The sequence below is a fragment of the Saccoglossus kowalevskii genome, chromosome 1 (genome assembly GCF_978046115.1).
Source record: "Saccoglossus kowalevskii chromosome 1, keSacKowa6.1, whole genome shotgun sequence".
NCBI classification, from domain to species: domain Eukaryota; kingdom Metazoa; phylum Hemichordata; class Enteropneusta; family Harrimaniidae; genus Saccoglossus; species Saccoglossus kowalevskii.
This window is the reverse complement of record NC_140641.1, coordinates 7,030,877-7,052,232: the sequence shown is the minus strand read 5'-3', so window position 1 is coordinate 7,052,232 and position 21,356 is coordinate 7,030,877. Positions and strand designations below refer to the sequence as shown.

The 21,356-nt window shown below is 35.3% G+C and overlaps 1 protein-coding gene across 1 annotated transcript in view; it reads right to left on the bottom strand.

The window, feature by feature from the left end:
- The window catches only part of LOC100368910 (F-box-like/WD repeat-containing protein TBL1XR1), a 46,046-nt gene that overhangs the window by 6,957 nt on the left and 17,733 nt on the right, over nucleotides 1-21,356 (bottom strand). Inside the window, exons 2-10 of the mRNA XM_006823373.3 lie at nucleotides 5,593-5,717; nucleotides 5,318-5,463; nucleotides 2,111-2,315; nucleotides 1,887-2,019; nucleotides 1,466-1,604; nucleotides 780-1,002; nucleotides 548-669; nucleotides 367-441; nucleotides 102-229 (exon numbers count right to left, since the gene is read on the bottom strand). Coding sequence (XP_006823436.2) covers nucleotides 102-229; nucleotides 367-441; nucleotides 548-669; nucleotides 780-1,002; nucleotides 1,466-1,604; nucleotides 1,887-2,019; nucleotides 2,111-2,315; nucleotides 5,318-5,463; nucleotides 5,593-5,650 — 1,229 coding nt within the window. The 5' untranslated portion in view covers nucleotides 5,651-5,717. The remainder of the gene's footprint in view (nucleotides 1-101; nucleotides 230-366; nucleotides 442-547; nucleotides 670-779; nucleotides 1,003-1,465; nucleotides 1,605-1,886; nucleotides 2,020-2,110; nucleotides 2,316-5,317; nucleotides 5,464-5,592; nucleotides 5,718-21,356) is intronic.

Genomic DNA, 21,356 nt, shown 5'->3' with positions numbered 1-21,356 from the left:
ATTGGAATTGCAATTGCCAATCAAAAACTACTTTGAGGAGAGTGATGCCAAACAAACAGACAGACACTGAATACTTGTGATGAATGAATGCAATAACCTACCTAGCTAACATAAGTGATTGATTAGGATAATCTGTACCAGGACCCGTGGGACTCCATTTTATTGTATATATTTCTTTATTATGTGCTTGTAGATCATGTATACAACTATCTTGTTTCATTGACCAAATCTAGATAAAAACGAGAAAGTAATGTGAAACCAGTGAAGCCACATCACAGAATTAGTCACAAAAACAACAACTATTCCACTTTCTTTAATCAATATTTGACCGACCAAGAAATTGTAAATGTATTAGTAAATAATTACCTTCAATGTCATATCATCTGAACATGATGCAAGGAGCGAACCAGTTGGGTCCCATTTAATAGCATTAACTTCATTCTAAAATGATAACAATAGTAAAGTTAAGTGACAGTCAATTTGATTGGTGAAAATGGTGCAGAAAGCAGACAGAAATGATTATTTAGCCAATGAAGTCAGTCCTTACTGTATGTCCTTGGAATGTCTTTATTGGTTTCTCCACTCCCAATTTACAAACATGTATACATTGATCTGTGGAACACGATGCAAAACTAATATTGGACTGCCAGTCTACATCTAATGCTGGTGCTGTAGGAACAAGACACAAAATGTGAGACTCGCACACATGTACAAATTATATGCATTAGTGACTGCAACAACAACTATACTTGTAGCATAGTAACACACACAATACTCACCAGAATGGAACGGAAATTGTTGTTTACAGTCCCCTGAGTGTGCATCCCATATAATAGTAGTTTTATCAACACCTGCACTAAGAATATAATTGCCCTTCTTATTCCATTTGAGAGCAAATATAGGACCTTTATGCTGCCCTAATGTAGTTACTTGTCTACCATCTGTTGACCATATCCTGGCAAAACCATCGTATGATCCAGTAGCTAATAATGATCCTTCACTCTGAAAGTTACAAACATATGTATATCAGAATAACTATTTCCACATACATCTCAAAATCCAGCTTAGTAGTATTAAGTTTTCAATTCAATATAACAGATAATAGTCTTTTAAGATGCATGCCCTCTAGTGGTTGGGAATGGTTAAGGGGTCTCTTTTAATCTCAGACATCGGGGGGGGGGGGGGTAATTGGAATTTTTACTGTAAACTGGAAGTCTTGTATGACATCATTAACGATAATTACAGCTTGAATGCTTAAATTCAACAATCTTCAAACGCTTGATTTCTCCTAAAGTGCGCCACATATGGTAGAATTAGAAAATGTTTGTTTTTGGTTTGAGGATGTTGAACGTTAAACATATATCTTGTTGTGGGATGAAATAATATTATTACAAGGGAAAAAAGTAAACAAAAAGTGCATCAAATTATTTTTCTATTTTAACCTAGAACGAGCAGCATTGCTTACATTCCAATCTAATGAGGTTACATCTTTATTACTCGGCACTTCCTGTCCGCCTTCCCTGATACAATGTCTTAATACTAATTGATTTGGACCAGTAGGATTATCATTTAAATTCCATATTCTTGCTGTTGAGTCACCTGACCTGAAGTATAAAGTCACATGTCAATAAGTGATCCAGTTACAGTATCTAGTCTGACAAAGTCTGTATGATTTTTTTTTTATTCAATACATTACAGTTTTTGACTTGTCAATTGATATCAGTATTTGCTCTATTAGAAGTGCACATAAACAAAAAATATATCATAGTAATTCAGGCTGGTAATTTTTAAAAAATGCAAAATTACACGTTTATAAACAGACACTAAAATTAGACGTTGCTGTAATGAAATAAACTTTTCAAGATGGCAATATGGTAAATACTTACCCTGAAGCTAAAAGATCATTCTTAGGATTCCAGGCACAAATGAAGACTTCAGATTCATGTCCCCTTAAAACTGTAGCTTTATTCGTTGGGATTTCTATTCCTCCATCAACTTCCATTGCTTCTGTGTGGTTTACTATCAAATATAAACATGGGCCAGTTAGATGTGAATCAGACTGCAATTTATCAAACATACAAGACAATCCAGACAGTATCGCATAGCATACCTCCTAATGAATTTCCTATCGTATCATCTCCATTCGTATTTGTACTTGTTCCATCCACTTTAGGATTTTCATTATTCTGTGGTTGTGTTGTCACGGTAACAGCTTGTGCTTTAACTTCTGCTTTTTTTGTTGAGATAACATCTGGCATTACTGCATCAATTAATGATAGTGATTCCAATGCCCTGTTATCTATAACTGTACCATCCTGAAAATAAGTACATACATTCAAATGAGCAAGCGACTTTTCTGTGTTTATCAAAACAATCAAATTAGCCACAATTTTGAGTTTGCAAATAATACATCATTATTGATCAGTGCCTTCTAATCATGCCGATACATGAAAGTGAATATTGTGAACAGGGGAGTGCCCTCTAACAAGTAGATACACAACTCGGCACAGAATATCGCCCTCTATCAACATGTTGATAAATCCAGGTGACATCAGGCTGTAATATAAATATTCAACATGCTAGTTACCTCTACTTTTATCATTGCAAAATAAAATAATTCAATTACTGTACTTGATCGTGTTAGTGCCCAGGGGCCTTAACTTAGAAAATCATGATTTTTTAGGGGTGGGCGCTTACCCGAGCACCCCCCTCGAAAAAAAGTGCAAATGAAAATTTTGATTCATCAAGTGACAAATTACGTCTTTGAGGGAAAATCAAATTACTAAATTAGTTGCGTCGTCATTGATTTTCACAATGAAGAAACAGAAATGATCACAAAAAATACGCACATTTTATTACAATATTAATTACGTACATTTGAGTCTGTTGGAACACAGTCGAAGTCAAAATTGTCATATTATTTCCACCATGATGCATTTGCAGATTTGACCTACAGCAGCGTCCTTTGACCTAATGGGTCAAGTTGGTTATTAACTAATCAGAATACTGTGTTTTGACTGACGCAATTCTTCGGAAATTCTCGAAGACTTTCCGGTAACGCAATGCGGAAGTGAATTATCGATGTCGAAGTACAATCTGTTGGAATTGATTTCAGCGACTAAAAGACATGGTTTTTCCAAAAAACTAGTAACTAGCAGGGTTCTCCCCAGAAAAAATGCATAGCGCCGGGGCTAATTTGCATAATAATTTGCATATCATTTACATATCTTTCCTTCATTGATTTACAGAACTTATTTACAATTATGAATATTAGTGAGCTCAGTCACAGGGCAAATATTTTTTTTAATGGAATCAACACATTATGTTTCACAATTTAGAAGAGTTTGAAACATTCTCGAAATACAAATGCTGCAGACTAAAAACAAACACAAATACATTATTGTTGCAATTTAATTGTTTTGTAAAACGTTGAAGGAAACGCATTCAAAACGTTAAGCCAGATTTATGTTCACGAATCTCATAATTTTATTCACTCCAAAAACATTCTCCTTCAAAAAATCGATCACGTAATTAATTGACGTATTGTTGTAATTTATTATTCGTACCATCAACTTCTAAAACGTTTACAATTACAGTAATGAGCGAACAAATAAAGCTTCAAAACGATCATCAAAGTTACGACGTGACATAACTTACTTGGCCATGTTATACACCAGTTATAGCAATAATTCCTCGACAAATTTTACTTCTTTTTTTTTGATATGAAATGTAAGTAAAATCCGACTTATTTTTATCGGGAGCGATTATTTTTGATCACTTTATCGCTTCGGTAAAAAAAAAACAGACCCGCCATGATGTTTGTGAAACATTAGCATGTGTCCTTTGACCCGATGGGTCAAGAATTCCATTAACCAATCAAAATGCCGCATGGTAATGCCGGTAGAACCCGAAGTTTTCCGAATGGTAGTGATCATAAAAATTACATTGCGGAAGTAAAGCGATGTCGTAGCACGATGTGTTGGCATCGATTTCAATTGAAAACTGCATGACAGCTTTCGAAAGAGGTGATTTGCAATTTTTAAAAGGTAAATTAGGTCTTGAAAGAAGAGTTTTTACATGATTCGCAATGATAACAGTTCAAATGTATTTTACCAAATCACGCAATAAACACGTTGTTTTTTTCTTGAGTAGCGTGAACTGATCGTGAACTCCGATTTGACCATGTTATATCGAGGTGGAATTGATTTTGAAATAATTTTAGCTTTCAATCTAAAGACTGTGTCTATCGCAGAAAGTATTTACTTACAAACAAAGAGGTGCTAATTCCACAAATTTGACTAGCCGCTACGTATCGTGCGACTAGGTCTATTGTTTATAAATTATAATCCACGACTGGCAGGATGCATGTCGGTCGGTACGTAATTATACCAACAATCAGAAAATAGTCCACGTCGGAAGCATTTCCGTGGTGGTCACTAATTTTGAGTGACGGTCGGGGCCGACCGGCGTGGCGAACAAAGCTTTTTCACATCTGATATTGGCATGTCAAATATGAAATCAAGCGCCGAGGTGGGAACACATAGCGCCGAGGTCCCAAGTGAAGCGCCGAGATTCACAGGTATAGCGTCGCGGACCTCGGCGCTAAAAAGCCCTGGGGAGAACCCTGACTAGCCATTTTTGAAAGGAAAACTGAATATGGCATGAAATATTTATCGCATTTTACTTTTATTAACATTGTCGAAGCGTAGTTTACACGGTTACCGTATTCTACGCATTCACAACATGTTCACAGCGGTCGATATCCACGCTGTATCATATAAAAACGATAACCAAGATTCGTTACGCAAGACTAAGTTTTAAATTAGTTGCATTTTGAAGGGGTGGGCGCTTTGTCGAATGTGACCCCAAATATAAAAATTGCGCAAAAGTGGGGGATGGGCGCTTGCCCGGGCATGGGCGCTGACGCGGTCGAGTACGGTATCAAAATTACAGAAGCTAAATTGGTTCTGATAATTAGATTACTAAGAATACAAAACATTCCCTCTTAAAGTTTGTACCGAATAATTGCATCTTACATGTCATATTTCATCTTAAGGTGACCGAGTTTGTACCGTATAATGACATCTGACATGTCATATTTCATCTTAAGGTGACTGAGTTTGTACCGTATAATGACATCTGACATGTCATATTTCATCTTAAGGTGACTGAGTTTGTACCGTACAATGACATCTGACATGTCATATTTCATTTTAATACCTTTTATTTCAGCTATCCATGGAGACTGTCAGGAGTCAACGTGGTGACCAACTATTGTACCGTATGAAATGAATACTTTACAGTAATATAAACATACCTCATTAATACTAATTTCTGCTTCTACATATTGGAGACCTTTCTGTATGATTGAGATGAGTGCTGCCGGCGGTACTAGAGCACCATTTATATTAGACTGACTAATATGACTTTCTATACCAAATGTAAATGCTGAATGCGAAAAACCTGAAAAATGAACAACATTCAAAACATGGTTATTCAGCAGTTCAATGATATGAATGATTATAGAGAAAATATGCTTCAATATCCATGTCTCAAAGGTGATGCAAACTGAATCCATTAAATGTGACTTACCGGATTCTTGAAGGTATCTATAAACCAAGAAATTAACCTCATCACTGCTAATACTCATACTGTTCTATACTTGAACCCAACCATAAGGATATCAAACATGTATCACCGCAATACAACTCACAAATCTAGAAAAAAACAAACATGAAATATTATAATCTGCACAGCTTGGGGCTTTTACTGACAACAGCTTGATGTAAGCACTTATGAAAATTTCCCTCATGATACAAACTGTATACTTTGACAAGATACAATATGACAGTAGGTTTGAACAGGAAATAAAATCCATTCTCCTACTTCAATATATAATATAGAAAATAATATCTATGTACAGATCAATTACTTTGCATTTTGAGTTAACAGATAGCTTGGCTACTGAGTATGCATCAGTGTCATTTCCACAATGGAAGGAAGGTTTATTTCGTAACCAGTCAATCACTGGAATATAAATTTAGATTTTTAGGTAATATATAATATGTCCATGTTTTTTTTATTCCAGTGTACTTCTACCATACATGGTTATACAAGTTACCATTGACTGTATATATGTGTAGTTTCAATAACTTGTGTTTAGTGTTAATGTGTAAACCAATGTTGATCAACCCAGTATTAGTTTTGTTGACAATAGCAGTTTAATGCAATCAATAAGCCCAAGGTGAAATCAGGGTTATAGAGTTGAATAACTTATCCAATATTTACAAAAGGTCAATGTATTCTAACAACAAATTTATGTATATAGGTCAATCTAAGGAATCCAGTATACATAGTGTAGTTTTCCTATTTCTCTTTTCCGTTTAGAGTCAAGTTACATGATAGGAATATAAGGCTTGAATTTGGGGTGGGGGGGGGTGGGGCACATTTTTGATGCCCAGTGAGTTTGCCGATGTGCCCTTCCATATTCTCTGTTATTCCTACATGTCAAGGCTATTTTATAAATTTTGGCAATGAATAAAAACAAGACAAGCACCACTATACACAGAAATAACAAAAATACAAATGATTAAATGTTAATGAGACTGGTTGTGGGCTAACGGTTGTGACAAATAATGGCAAGACTCACTGTAGACAACAACAAAGAACAAAACACTAATGGTAATATTAATGAGCTTTATGGCTATTGGTTGTGCCAAATGCCACGTAATAACAAGACTCGATTTAGACAACAACAAAGATCATAAGAAACCAATACAAAACTGAGGGCTATTGGTTGTGCCAAATGCCACGTAATAAGACTCGATTTAGACAACAAAGATCATAAGAAACCAATACAAGACTGAGGGCTATTGGTTGTGCCAAATGCCACGTAATAACAAGACTCGATTTAGACAACAACAAAGATCATAAGAAACCAATACAAGACTGAGGGCTATTGGTTGTGCCAAATGCCACGTAATAACAAGACTCGATTTAGACAACAACAAAGATCATAAGAAACCAATACAAGACTGAGGGCTATTGGTTGTGCCAAATGCCACGTAATAACAAGACTCGATTTAGACAACAACAAAGATCATAAGAAACCAATACAAGACTGAGGGCTATTGGTTGTGCCAAATGCCACGTAATAACAAGACTCGATTTAGACAACAACAAAGATCATAAGAAACCAATACAAGACTGAAGGCTATTGGTTGTGCCAAATGCCACGTAATAACAAGACTCGATTTAGACAACAACAAAGATCATAAGAAACCAATACAAAACTGAGGGCTATTGGTTGTGCCAAATGCCACGTAATAACAAGACTCGATTTAGACAACAACAAAGATCATAAGAAACCAATACAAAACTGAGGGCTATTGGTTGTGCCAAATGCCACGTAATAACAAGACTCGATTTAGACAACAACAAAGATCATAAGAAACCAATTCAAGACTGAGGGCTATTGGTTGTGCCAAATGCCACGTAATAACAAGACTCGATTTAGACAACAACAAAGATCATAAGAAACCAATACAAGACTGAGGGCTATTGGTTGTGCCAAATGCCACGTAATAACAAGACTCGATTTAGACAACAACAAAGATCATAAGAAACCAATACAAGACTGAGGGCTATTGGTTGTGCCAAATGCCACGTAATAACAAGACTCGATTTAGACAACAACAAAGATCATAAGAAACCAATACAAAACTGAGGGCTATTGGTTGTGCCAAATGCCACGTAATAACAAGACTCGATTTAGACAACAACAAAGATCATAAGAAACCAATACAAGACTGAGGGCTATTGGTTGTGCCAAATGCCACGTAATAACAAGACTCGATTTAGACAACAACAAAGATCATAAGAAACCAATTCAAGACTGAGGGCTATTGGTTGTGCAAAATGCCACGTAATAACAAGACTCGATTTAGACAACAACAAAGATCATAAGAAACCAATACAAGACTGAGGGCTATTGGTTGTGCCAAATGCCACGTAATAACAAGACTCGATTTAGACAACAACAAAGATCATAAGAAACCAATACAAGACTGAGGGCTATTGGTTGTGCCAAATGCCACGTAATAACAAGACTCGATTTAGACAACAACAAAGATCATAAGAAACCAATACAAGACTGAAGGCTATTGGTTGTGCCAAATGCCACGTAATAACAAGACTCGATTTAGACAACAACAAAGATCATAAGAAACCAATTCAAGACTGAGGGCTATTGGTTGTGCCAAATGCCACGTAATAACAAGACTCGATTTAGACAACAACAAAGATCATAAGAAACCAATTCAAGACTGAGGGCTATTGGTTGTGCCAAATGCCACGTAATAACAAGACTCGATTTAGACAACAACAAAGATCATAAGAAACCAATACAAGACTGAAGGCTATTGGTTGTGCCAAATGCCACGTAATAACAAGACTCGATTTAGACAACAACAAAGATCATAAGAAACCAATTCAAGACTGAGGGCTATTGGTTGTGCCAAATGCCACGTAATAACAAGACTCGATTTAGACAACAACAAAGATCATAAGAAACCAATTCAAGACTGAGGGCTATTGGTTGTGCCAAATGCCACGTAATAACAAGACTCGATTTAGACAACAACAAAGATCATAAGAAACCAATTCAAGACTGAGGGCTATTGGTTGTGCCAAATGCCACGTAATAACAAGACTCGATTTAGACAACAACAAAGATCATAAGAAACCAATACAAGACTGAGGGCTATTGGTTGTGCCAAATGCCACGTAATAACAAGACTCGATTTAGACAACAACAAAGATCATAAGAAACCAATTCAAGACTGAGGGCTATTGGTTGTGCCAAATGCCACGTAATAACAAGACTCGATTTAGACAACAACAAAGATCATAAGAAACCAATTCAAGACTGAGGGCTATTGGTTGTGCCAAATGCCACGTAATAACAAGACTCGATTTAGACAACAACAAAGATCATAAGAAACCAATACAAGACTGAGGGCTATTGGTTGTGCCAAATGCCACGTAATAACAAGACTCGATTTAGACATAAGAAACCAACATAAGACGTAATGACTGACTTTAGAAAATTAAAATCTGTTTTCTAAACAGATAATAATTACAATTTTGGTCTCTAGACAATGGCGAAAGTGTAAAAATATTGCTGGAAAGAGGGCAAGACAAGACAGGGTGTTTTTATACACAACAATCCTTTAGACTGCTGGTGGTAACTAACACAGACTTGACTGTAATTGTGTCACACCAACCAGTATGTACATGGATGGCTGTGTACAGAAAGTTTCCAAATTTAAAAGAGCATACATGATAGTAGAAATGCAAAGCCTACAGAAAGAACAGTTCAAAAGAAATGCAAAACCAGTGCAGAAATAAATACTTGACATGTGGCCACCCAGTATCAATGAATCTAGTTGGCCCACCTACAATTTCACCAAAGCAATAAAACCAAGAGATGCAGACTTGCAATAAAAACAATATAAATCATATTGTTTTACACATGCATATACATGTTTTGCACAGTACATACTCCACAATAATATTATAATGTTAGCATATAATCTACTTAACAACTTTGATTTATGACAATATTCCTGATAATATTTTAGTTGAAATTTTGAAGGAAAGCTACCTAGAGCCATCCACTACATCAAAGACACCATGACAGCCTTCATTGATTTCAGACATGGACCAGTTGCTATATACTTTGTTGACAGATCAGTGGTTTTACTAGAGTGCATTGACCTCATTTCAATGATTGAATTTCCATTGTGTGAAGGATTTTAAGATATCAGAGTTCAGATAGCCACTTTTAAAATCTGCCTCCTTTCTCGTCCAAATTGTTCTGCATTTCTTTCTTTTATATTCTTTAATATTTCAGGAAATGAACCCTAATTTTGGAGCCAAAGGACAAAATTTGATTCAATTTTTAGTTTTTATTCCAAAAATTTGGCTAGCTTCTTCTGAAGAAAAGTGCAGACTATAAAAAAACAAGCAGCCTATCAGCTAAGATAGCTCCGCTGTTAGAAATGCACATTTCAATTAAAGAACTGAAGACATCATCAGAAAATGAACAATATGTATAGTATCAAAGCAATCGGACTTACAGTTTTTAACAAGAAGTCGAAAATATCACTTTCTACCAAAAATGACCAAAATATTCACCAAAATTAGAGAATTGAAGATATCATCACGAAATGAACAAATCTGAGAAAGGTCTACATGTAGTATCTATATATGTAATATCAAAGCAATTGAACTTTTGGTTTTTAACAAGAAGTCAAAAATATCACTTTTTACCAAATATGACAACAAGCAGCCTGTCGGCGGAAATAGCTCCGCTGTTAGCAATGCACATGGCAATTAAAGAACAGAAGATATCATTAGAAAATGAACAAATCTGAGAGAGGTCCACATGTAGTACCTATATGTATAATATATCAAAGCAATTGGACTTGCGGTTTTCAACAAGAAGTCGAAAATATCACTTTTTACCAAAAATTACAAAAATATTCATCAAAATTAGAGAATTAAAGATATCATTACAAAATGAACAAATCTGAGAGAGGTCCACATGTAGTACCTATATATGTAATATCAAAGCAATTGCACTTGCGGTTTTCAACAAGAAGTCGAAAATATCACTTTTTACTAAAAATGACAAAAATATTCACCAAAATTAGAGAATTGAAGATATCATCATGAAATGAACAAATCTGAGAGAGGTCTACCCAAGGTACATATACACCAAGTATCAAAGCATTCAGGCTTGTAGTTTTCAAGAAGAAGTCGAAAAAGTAAAACATTGACACGGACGACGACGACGACGGACAATCACTCATATGATAAGCTCCGCTCGACAAAGTCGACAGCGGAGCTAAAAATATTCACCAAAATTATAGAATCCAAAATATCATCACGAAATGAACAAATCTGAGAAAGGTCTACATGTAGTATCTAAATATGTAATATCAAAGCAATTGAACTATTGGTTTTTAACAAGAAGTCGAAAATATCACTTTTTACCAAAAATTACAAAAATATTCACGAAAATTAGAGAATTGAAGATATCATCACAAAATGAACAAATCTGAGAGAGGTCCACATGTAGTACCTATATATGTAATATCAAAGCAATCGGACTTGTGGTTTTTAACAAGAAGTCGAAAATATCACTTTTTACCAAAAATTACAAAAATATTCACGAAAATTAGAGAATTGAAGACATCATCACAAAATGAACAAATCTGAGAGAGGTCCACATGTAGTACCTATATATGTAATATCAAAGCAATCGGACTTGTGGTTTTTAACAAGAAGTCGAAAATATCACTTTTTACCAAAAATTACAAAAATATTCACCAAAATTAGAGAATTGAAGATATCATCACAAAATGAACAAATCTGAGAGAGGTCCACATGTAGTTCCTATATATGTAGTATCAAAGCAATTGGACTTGCGGTTTTTAACAAGAAGTCGAAAATATCACTTTTTACCAAAAATGATAAAAATATTCACCAAAATTAGAGAATTAAAGATATCATTACAAAATGAACAATTCTGAGAGAGGTCCACATGTAGTACCTATATATGTAATATCAAAGCAATTGCACTTGCGGTTTTTAACAAGAAGTCGAAAATATCACTTTTTACAAAAAATGACAAAAATATTCACCAAAATTAGAGAATTAAAGATATCATTACAAAATGAACAAATCTGAGAGAGGTCCACATGTAGTACCTATATATGTAATATCAAAGCAATCGGACTTGTGGTTTTTAACAAGAAGTCGAAAATATCACTTTTTACCAAAAATTACAAAAATATTCACCAAAATTAGAGAATTGAAGATATCATCACAAAATGAACAAATCTGAGAGAGGTCCACATGTAGTTCCTATATATGTAGTATCAAAGCAATTGGACTTGCGGTTTTTAACAAGAAGTCGAAAATATCACTTTTTACCAAAAATGATAAAAATATTCACCAAAATTAGAGAATTAAAGATATCATTACAAAATGAACAATTCTGAGAGAGGTCCACATGTAGTACCTATATATGTAATATCAAAGCAATTGCACTTGCGGTTTTTAACAAGAAGTCGAAAATATCACTTTTTACAAAAAATGACAAAAATATTCACCAAAATTAGAGAATTAAAGATATCATTACAAAATGAACAAATCTGAGAGAGGTCCACATGTAGTACCTATATATGTAATATCAAAGCAATTGCACTTGCGGTTTTTACCAAGAAGTCGAAAATATCACTTTTTACCAAAAATGACAAAAATATTCACCAAAATTGAAGATATCAACATGAAATGAACAAACCTAAGAGAGGTCTACCCAAGGTACATATACACCAAGTATCAAAGCATTCAGGCTTGTAGTTTTCAAGAAGAAGTCGAAAAAGTAAAACATTGACACGGACGACGGAAATACACAAAACAATAAATAATTCAGTGTTTTTGCAATTTATATAATTGCTTTGCTGTTGGTAAGTATACATCAAAGTTGAATTCTGGCATCTACTGCGCATGTAGAACTTATGCTGGTATTCACTATAGGGATACCTCAAGGAGTTAGGAAACTTGTGTTAATTTAAAAAAAATATATAACTGTCTTACTCTTTCAAATACCTTCTATTATGTTACTATAATTTTCAGTGTATGTACATTACCCACACTCATCAAAGACCATAATTTGATTCTGGAATGGCAGAAATGCTTGGTTTTGATGAATTTTTAGCATAAAAATGGCTGTCATTCAGCCATCTTGAATAGGTAAACCAAAAGACATGCATATGCATGATGTATGGTGTAATCTGTCCTACCATACAGACACACAAAAGCAAAAATACAAGAAGAGGACTTCATCCAAACAGGGACTAAACAGGAAATTGAAATAAAATTGAGAAATTAAAAAATAAAGTGAAAAAAACAATGTAAACTACTTATTAGTATCCAAATCATTGGCAACCAAATCCGGTCTGGAAACGCTTCGGAGTCTATAGTCCCAGGGCTGGTTGCGGGCAAATAAACCGTTCACACCTTGGACAATTAGCCACGAAGCCGAGCGTACACTAACTTTGATCACAAACTTTAAACAGAACATAAAATATTACCGTGATTTATCAAAATACGAACTGGGAGAAAAACTAACCACATCACCAAAAGGTTAATGTACAAATCTATTCACATTGAAAACAAATATTATGGTTGAAAGCAGTTTTCCTATTATAAAAGGGGCCAACCTGCTGACTCGCAACGAGTAAGTTAGTAAATAAAAAACAAAATGGCGCCCGTAAATAAATTTGCATCGGGGCGAAAAAAAGTCTGCCTACTCAATTTCTGGCAGTGCTAAGGAATTGATACTGCAGGATGTCACCAGCATTGTAAACTACATCCCAAATATATGCTTGGAAACAAAAATGACACGAAAATTGACAATGAATTGGCGAGAGGCCATCTTTATTTTGAACGGAAAAAGTGATGCCTAAATATGATATGTACATGTACACTGTATATAATATAATAAAACAAGCACAATGAACTGATCCACCAACTACAATTGGGTTTAAGCTATCCAGTAAACAAAACAAAATTGATCTTTCTAAAACACAAGGTTGTTAGAAGTGTTCCAAGTTGCGATCTCTGACTGAGTCACTCAAATTCAAGTGCGATATTCGCGAATAATAATGTCAATATGCCACTATAGAAAGACTTGCTGGCTAAAGACTTGTGTTGAGCTTCTAAATCTATATAAAGTATCAAAATATATGGTTGTTTTCAGTTGTAAAAACTAGAATATGAAGGGAACAATGAATCGGTTGTTTCACATGTTTTCATATTAGCTACACCCAGGTGTGTTCACACATGAGAGGGACCTACTTTTAGTACAGAGGAAGAGTTTTTCATTTCTCAGTACAGGAACAAAGCATACATATGTTTTTAGTTTCTGAGAAATCACAAATCCAAAATGCATGACATGGATTGGACAAAACTTTGGAGCAAGCACACTCATGACATTGCATCCAACCACAGAAAGTTTACATTGTGTACATGTTGTGCATTAAAACCTAACTGCCCAGGGATTGTTTCTTTGTGTTAAGATTATTTCAGTAACACAAGAATATGTGTTGATAATGCTTTTGAATACAAGATCAACAAAACATCTGGAAAGGAATATATTTTTGTGTGCTCCTACGAAAGATGCGGTATATTTTTTTGCATGGTCACATTTTCAGTTTGTTGTTAGAAACAAAGGAAACATAATCAATGTTGCCATCTCCCTCGCAATAATATAATGCATTTACCATGTATGCTTGCATTGAATTTCAATAGCCTGATTCTCCATTCAATGACCATATCAAAGTTCAGACAATTTATGGTTTTTCAATGTAAGGAGGTCAGGGCCAGAATGTGAATTTCTTTGCATGACCTGAATATCAAAGAGCAGTATAATAACTATATAAGCCTTGCATAGAATATACCACTATTAGCACTGAAGGAACGATTCAATGAAAATAAAACTCAGCAAATATACCTTTTTTCCTATGTTTTACATTCTACTTATCAAAAATCAGTGATAATGATTTCCATACAAAAAAGCCTAAAAAGTCTTTTCAATAAAAATTAATTCCAGCTAAAATAAAGTATTTTACAGTATTACATCGCCATTGCTTGTAGACTCAGATACAATTATGACCATTATCAATGCGAATAATATGAATAAAGCAGAAAACAATCATTGTGAAAACAGATTGCTTTATAACAGTGGCAATAATCTTGGGTTGTTATGGAGAAAAAGATTGCTTTTGATGCCACCTGATTAATTTGGTGAATTCAATTAATTTGTACAATTACTACCATGGCAACCAGACAGTATGTGATACTTGATCAACTACGTTCCTAGTTTGGATGCAAGAGACATGTTCATTTGAAACTCCAGAACATCAGAGGTTTCTTTTTATTATATCTGTAATGATTTTCTGGTAATTGCTACAGTGGTTATATTTGTGGTGCATCTACTAGTCATACAAGAAAGCCATCAGAGATGTCAGATCCCCATTTTTTCTTGAACGTCTGTATCTGCATTAGAGCAACATTTGAATTTTTTTGTCTCTTTCTTGCCTGTCCTTGGGGCTAAAGTTCAAATATAGCGGTAAACAAAATTCTCATTTGAATCGTGACCGAAAACTAAAATTCAGTCTATAAATGCATTATAAAATATTAAAATATTTATTTGAATGAAGGTATGTACTTTACATTATGTGTGTTATAAATTGTATAAGTTTATGCGAAATGGTTGATAGAAGGTGATTTTAAAGTGGCTTAGCCACACATAATTTTGTGCTAGATTAAATATCTATGATACTCTGCTTCATATTATATAATGCAAATATTTTTTAAAGTGCCTGTGCAATGCCCACCCTTATGTTTCCCATTTTAGATCTGTGTCCCACTGAAATGGGCAGGTATTGATTTTTTTGCTGAAAATGATTACCTGTATCCAAGTAAATTTGGGATATTTCGCGTGGTTTAGCCACGCCCACCTATCCTGAAACGGTCGACTGTTTTTTTTTGAGAGAGAGTTTTTAGATGTTGTGTTGTGGGCAGTTGCAGTGAAACGTATAGTCATAGTGTAAGTATTCACACGTTTCTAATCGATCCGAAGGTGCGACATCAGTGGACGAAAGCCACTTAACCTCAGATTCCTTTTCTTTTTTGGAAAAACTGTCCTCGTCCATGAAAAAAACAACTAGGTTTAAAGAGAAACGCCGACAACATAAACCTGGCGCAACACTTTTGAAAGAAATAGATTCCGGACCATGATCATCGAGGCGGATTTCAGAAGAGAGAGGGACGTCCAGCAAGTGTTTCAAATGAGTTGACTTTTTTTGCGATCCTGATTATCATTTTATAGAGACCATTTAGTTCCTGTTAAGAAAAAGGTAGCAATAATTTTGACAGTGACACGAAAACGAAGCGTCGGACAAACAGGAAATTACACAGCCCTTACACACTGCTAATTGTTTTCATTTTCTGAATTGTTTGGTGATTGGTATGGAATGTCGAATTCACACCTCTGTTCTTTTTTTACCTCCATGCTTGCAGCTTGATCTGCGTAATAATTTATGAAATAAGAATCCGGGCTTGGTCAATGTGTTTCCACCAAATAAAGTTTTAATATGTTATAATTATGACAATCACGCCATGGATCACGCTAACTCGAATCCACTCTGAATTTATCTGTACATGTGTCGATCTCGATTATTTTTGTTATCCAATTAAACGCCGCTTTTACAGACTGTAACGCACTTGCCCTCGTCGTGACCCGACGCGTTCACCTATTTCAACAAAATTTCAATTTATTTCCACGCGGCTGTCATTTATTTAGTAACAGTGATTTGTCGTTTTTTTTAATTATTTTATAGTGATCACTATAGTCTAATGTTTAGAATGTCAGAATATGTTCTCTTTTATTTTAATTTTAAAAGTTTTACTAGACGATCGATGAAAAAGAACAGTGTAGTGACGTGCCTAGTGACCTGCTAAATAACGAGATAATTCCGACGTCAAATTCTCTTTTGTCCAGCGACAGTGTACAAACATGCGCCGCTGATGATCACGGTGACCAGCTACACCAAAACAGACATATTTCGCATCTAACTCAACCCCATGCAACAAAAATTGATACTATGTGTCCATTATGGTCCATTCCTTCGACGAAAAAGTACATAAGTGAAAATTTAGTCAAAGACGAGAAAACTGCACAAGAAATTTGCCTTATTTACACGTATCGGCAATGCAAGCTGTCATGCGACTTCCCCTTCAGACGCCACAAGGGGAATTTCTGTATGCAAATAAGAAGCTAATGAGCAGCCTAGTTTTAAAATAAACAAAAATAAAGTTGCTGTAGATTGAGTTTAAAACACATTTTTTCACTTAAAAAAATAATTCATGCTTAGAAACAAACAAAATATAATAATATTATTGTATCAATGGATAATTTTAGGCGTGAAAATAGCAGCCATTTCACAGGCACTTTAATGTAGGATATACCATATTACCCCGGGCACGCGCCCCTCCCTGGGCAAGCGCCCACCCCGTTTTCACAAAAGTTACATGTTGGGGACATCCTCGGTTCAACGCCCAGAGTGATTTTTAGCCAACAACGGGGTCAACAATAAAGTTTTATTTGTCAAAAACGAACGCGTTCGATTTATTTAAATAGTGTGTTTGTTACGGTAGTTCTGTTTTTGGAGTATGTGGTGGCCCTGAAAAGGGTCGCTGACTGTGAATTCATAGTAGGAGCTAGCACTTTTGAGACGTCGTAAACTTGCTACTTTCTTTCCATCCTTCATCACAGCTATGGCATTACGGTCATGTGGATTATTTTTCTGTCGTTCGAGAAAAAACATTTTGCCGACCTCAAGTCCATTACGATAACCATAATGAGGCATGCCGACGATGGGAACTTGTTGCATCATCGTTATTTTTGTAGTTTTGTCATGTGTGTGGGTGCGTGAATAAATCATATTAATGAGGTCGACCAGAGTTTATTTTCAGTCTGTTTTTTTATGTATCGCCCATTTGGATATGTTTATGTATTCACAATAGTGTGTAAACATTTCACATCAGTAATAAAAGGTTTATTTGTTTCATAACCCTGCCTGCTATTCTTCAGTAATTACGATGCAATGTATCAATATGTGTGTGAACAAAATTATGCTAATGAGGTCATCGCCATCTTGGATTACAAGCGGTAGTTTTTCCCGGCCGTTTCGACTTGCATGCACTGATCACGCAACGAAAAAGCAACCGTGCATTGATTACAGTACTTACCATACTTTGTAGCCAATTTCAGTGAGTAATACAACTTCATTCGCTGACATAAAACAAGTTTTATTCTTGAAATTAGACTCCGTGTCTTAGTGTTCCCACAGTTCTTGACCGAGTGCTCACGTTTATTGAAACCTCGCATAAATCAAGAAATAAGTACGTGTACAAAGTGTACGAAAGCATTCCTTTATTTGACCTTATCATACGATCACAAAAACAACTATTTAAAATCTTTTTTGGGGTGGTCCTCGGGTAAGCGCCCACCCCCATTTTTCCCCCGATTTTGTATGTTCAGGCCCCTGGGCGCGTGCCCGGGGTAATACGGTATGTGAACATATCCTCCATTACTGCATGTGTACAGAATGGTGTTGGTCGGTTCAGTTTTTTGGGGAGGTTTTGTGCACCATAGAGCTCCATGTGTGTGGCTAGTTGACTTGGTAGTGAACGACTTGCTTGTTTATTCGTGGTATTATAATGCTGGACATATTTCTGCTGACCCTATAGTATATGCTCCCATGGGAGTACCTCCTGCTTGCATCCTTTCTGACCCTATAGTATACACTCCCATGGGAGTACCTCCTGCTTGCATCCCTTCTGACCCTATAGTATATGCTCCTATGGGAGTAGCTCCTGCTTGCACCCCTTCTGACCCTATAGTATACACTCCCATGGGAGTACCTCCTGCTTGCATCCCTTCTGACCCTATAGTATATGCTCCCACGGGAGTACCTCCTGCTTGCATCCTTTCTGACCCTATAGTATATGCTCCTATGGGAGTACCTCCTGCTTGCATCCCTTCTGACCCTATAGTATACACTCCCATCGGAGTACCTCCTGCTTGCATCCCTTCTGACCCTATAGTATATGTTCCTATGGGAGTACCTCCTGCTTGCATCCCTTCTGACCCTATAGTATATGCTCCTATGGGAGTACCTCCTGCTTGTATCCCTTCTGACCCTATAGTATACACTCCCATGGGAGTACCTCCTGCTTGTATCCCTTCTGACCCTATAGTATATGCTCCTATGGGAGTACCTCCTGCTTGCATTCCTTCTGACCCTATAGTATACACTCCCATGGGAGTACCTCTTTCTTGCATCACTTCTGACCCTATAGTATACACTCCCATAGGAAGTACCTCTTGCTTGCATCCTTTCTGATGCTATTGGTTTGTTCTTTTATTTGATCATGATCATTAGTAATTAATTACATTACCAGATGACAAATATAGAAACTGAAATCCTGAAGCTACCAGTAAGCAATAGAATATTATATTATATTAATATTAATACCATGTTATTAAAATATTCAGTACAGCTATACAATCTTGTGATGAATTCTAATAAATAATAATTACACATACATTGTATACTTACATACTATATAACCAGTTATATTTACTAGCATTTAATTTTTATGTTAATATCATAGTCACTAGCTGAAACAATTGGTTCTATTGTTATTTTACATGGTCACAAAGATTCAAATTTAGTGGATTATAAAATTAAAACTCAATGAATAATTAATGTATTTGCATGAAGTGATTCTGCATGAGGTTCAATTCTGTAACACCTCATTGGGCCCTCCTCGTGCATGCCTTTTGTAAATAGAGCCAATTCGACAGTAGAGAGCCTTGATGACTGACTATCACAGTATCTCTATTCTTCAGAATTACAAAAACCTCCTGGTTTGGTCTCACAAAGATGATCATAACTGATACAAGACTTATTGTGTTGCATGCCATTTACAAATAAATTGTTTCTACTAAAATTTCTATTTCAATTTTTTTCTCAAATTGTTATTGTCTGCTACTCATTTATGGTAGTATATTCAAAATAGATACGTTGCTAGCAATGGTGTATTCCAATTGTAAACATAACTTGGTAAAACTACATAATTATTACATCCACCCGAACAGTACAGTTCTGCTTGGCTGTCTGTGACCTTTAAACCCTGACCTTTGACCTACTTATATGTAGCTCTGTTTATGAGAAATGAGAAAATACCAGTATACATATCTCAGTCCATGAATATGAATGCGTGTAGTTTAAAAATGGAAGCAGATGTTCACAACAGAAAGATAAAATTAATAGTTGGACATAAGGTCAGGTCATTGACCTAGAATTCTGCTGTATTTATGGTCAGTATCGAAAGTTCAATAAAGAACAAAAAAAATTAGTTAAGGGGGTGGCAGGAGTTTTACAGATGTTACTGAAATATAACTGTCTCATTCCTTTATTTTTTGGGGGGGTTTCCAATAGCCTCATATATTAGGATGCATACATGTGAAAACAAATCGGTTGCGCAGATAAACAAGCTTGATCGTTGTCATGACTTCATCAATGTTTTCTAGGAGTTTATGTATTTCAAAATACGAGGTCTTTAACACTATTTAAGGTGACAATGGGTGGAACTTGAATGTGTCCAGACAAACTCTTTTGTAAATTATTTACCAACGTTTGGTGGTTTGAGTTGGGGCAATGTGACTAAAACTAAAATTGATATTCAGCACGCTGTGTTTAAAACATGTTGCTTGAATAAAACTGATAAGATGCATTAAATTTAGAAGACTACTGAACAACAGCTTCTTATCACCAGCATGAATGCGTAATTATTTTTTTTTACAGAAAAACGTAACGTGTCGCAGAAGGCTGGCGATTCCAAAAATATATACTTTACTGGGTCTTTTTGTAGCCATTTAGTCACAATTAGAAGATGAAAACAAGTATGCAAATAATATTAGTCTTTCTACCTTAAAGTTGTTTACCATAGACTGAACTGTTAATATTGGCCATTACTAGCTCAATCTTTATAACACAGTAAATTTCCCCTTTCATAGGTCACAGTAAAAACATGTCAGAGGCACTGAAATTAACCTCTTGATGGGCAGTATTTTTATATTACAGATAATTTATGTATTTATGTATTATTATTGTTTTCAAGAAATGTAAACTTGAGATTGTGATGGGCCGGTGGCCTAGTATGGCAATAAAGTTTATTATTTAGTAAAAACATGCGAGCTCAAATGGCAACATTACATCCTGATTACCAGTAACACATGTTAAATAAGTACAAACTTGTTCCGCCCAATAGCATTACAGATTGCTATGGACCACTGTTGGCAATGGTTGGATAATGTTCAAAAATGGACAAATACGCCGGGTTACAGAACATGAAACATACTACAAACAGACAAGGCTAAAAGAAATTGTACATAAACATAATTTTTTGCATTATTAAGAAGTCACCCAATTTACTCCCCTTGTAATAAACTGAGCAAACAAATGATATCTTTATTTAAAAGACTTTTTAGTCACTGTTCAGATGAAGCCCTAAAACAGGAACTTACAAATTGGTTTGTTTCAATTCATCAAAAAAAAGTAATTTTAATTTCCAGTTTCAATCACTACTTCAATGTTATGTGAACCACAAGAAAACACAACATTACCATTTGATCACTCAGTGCCAGACCT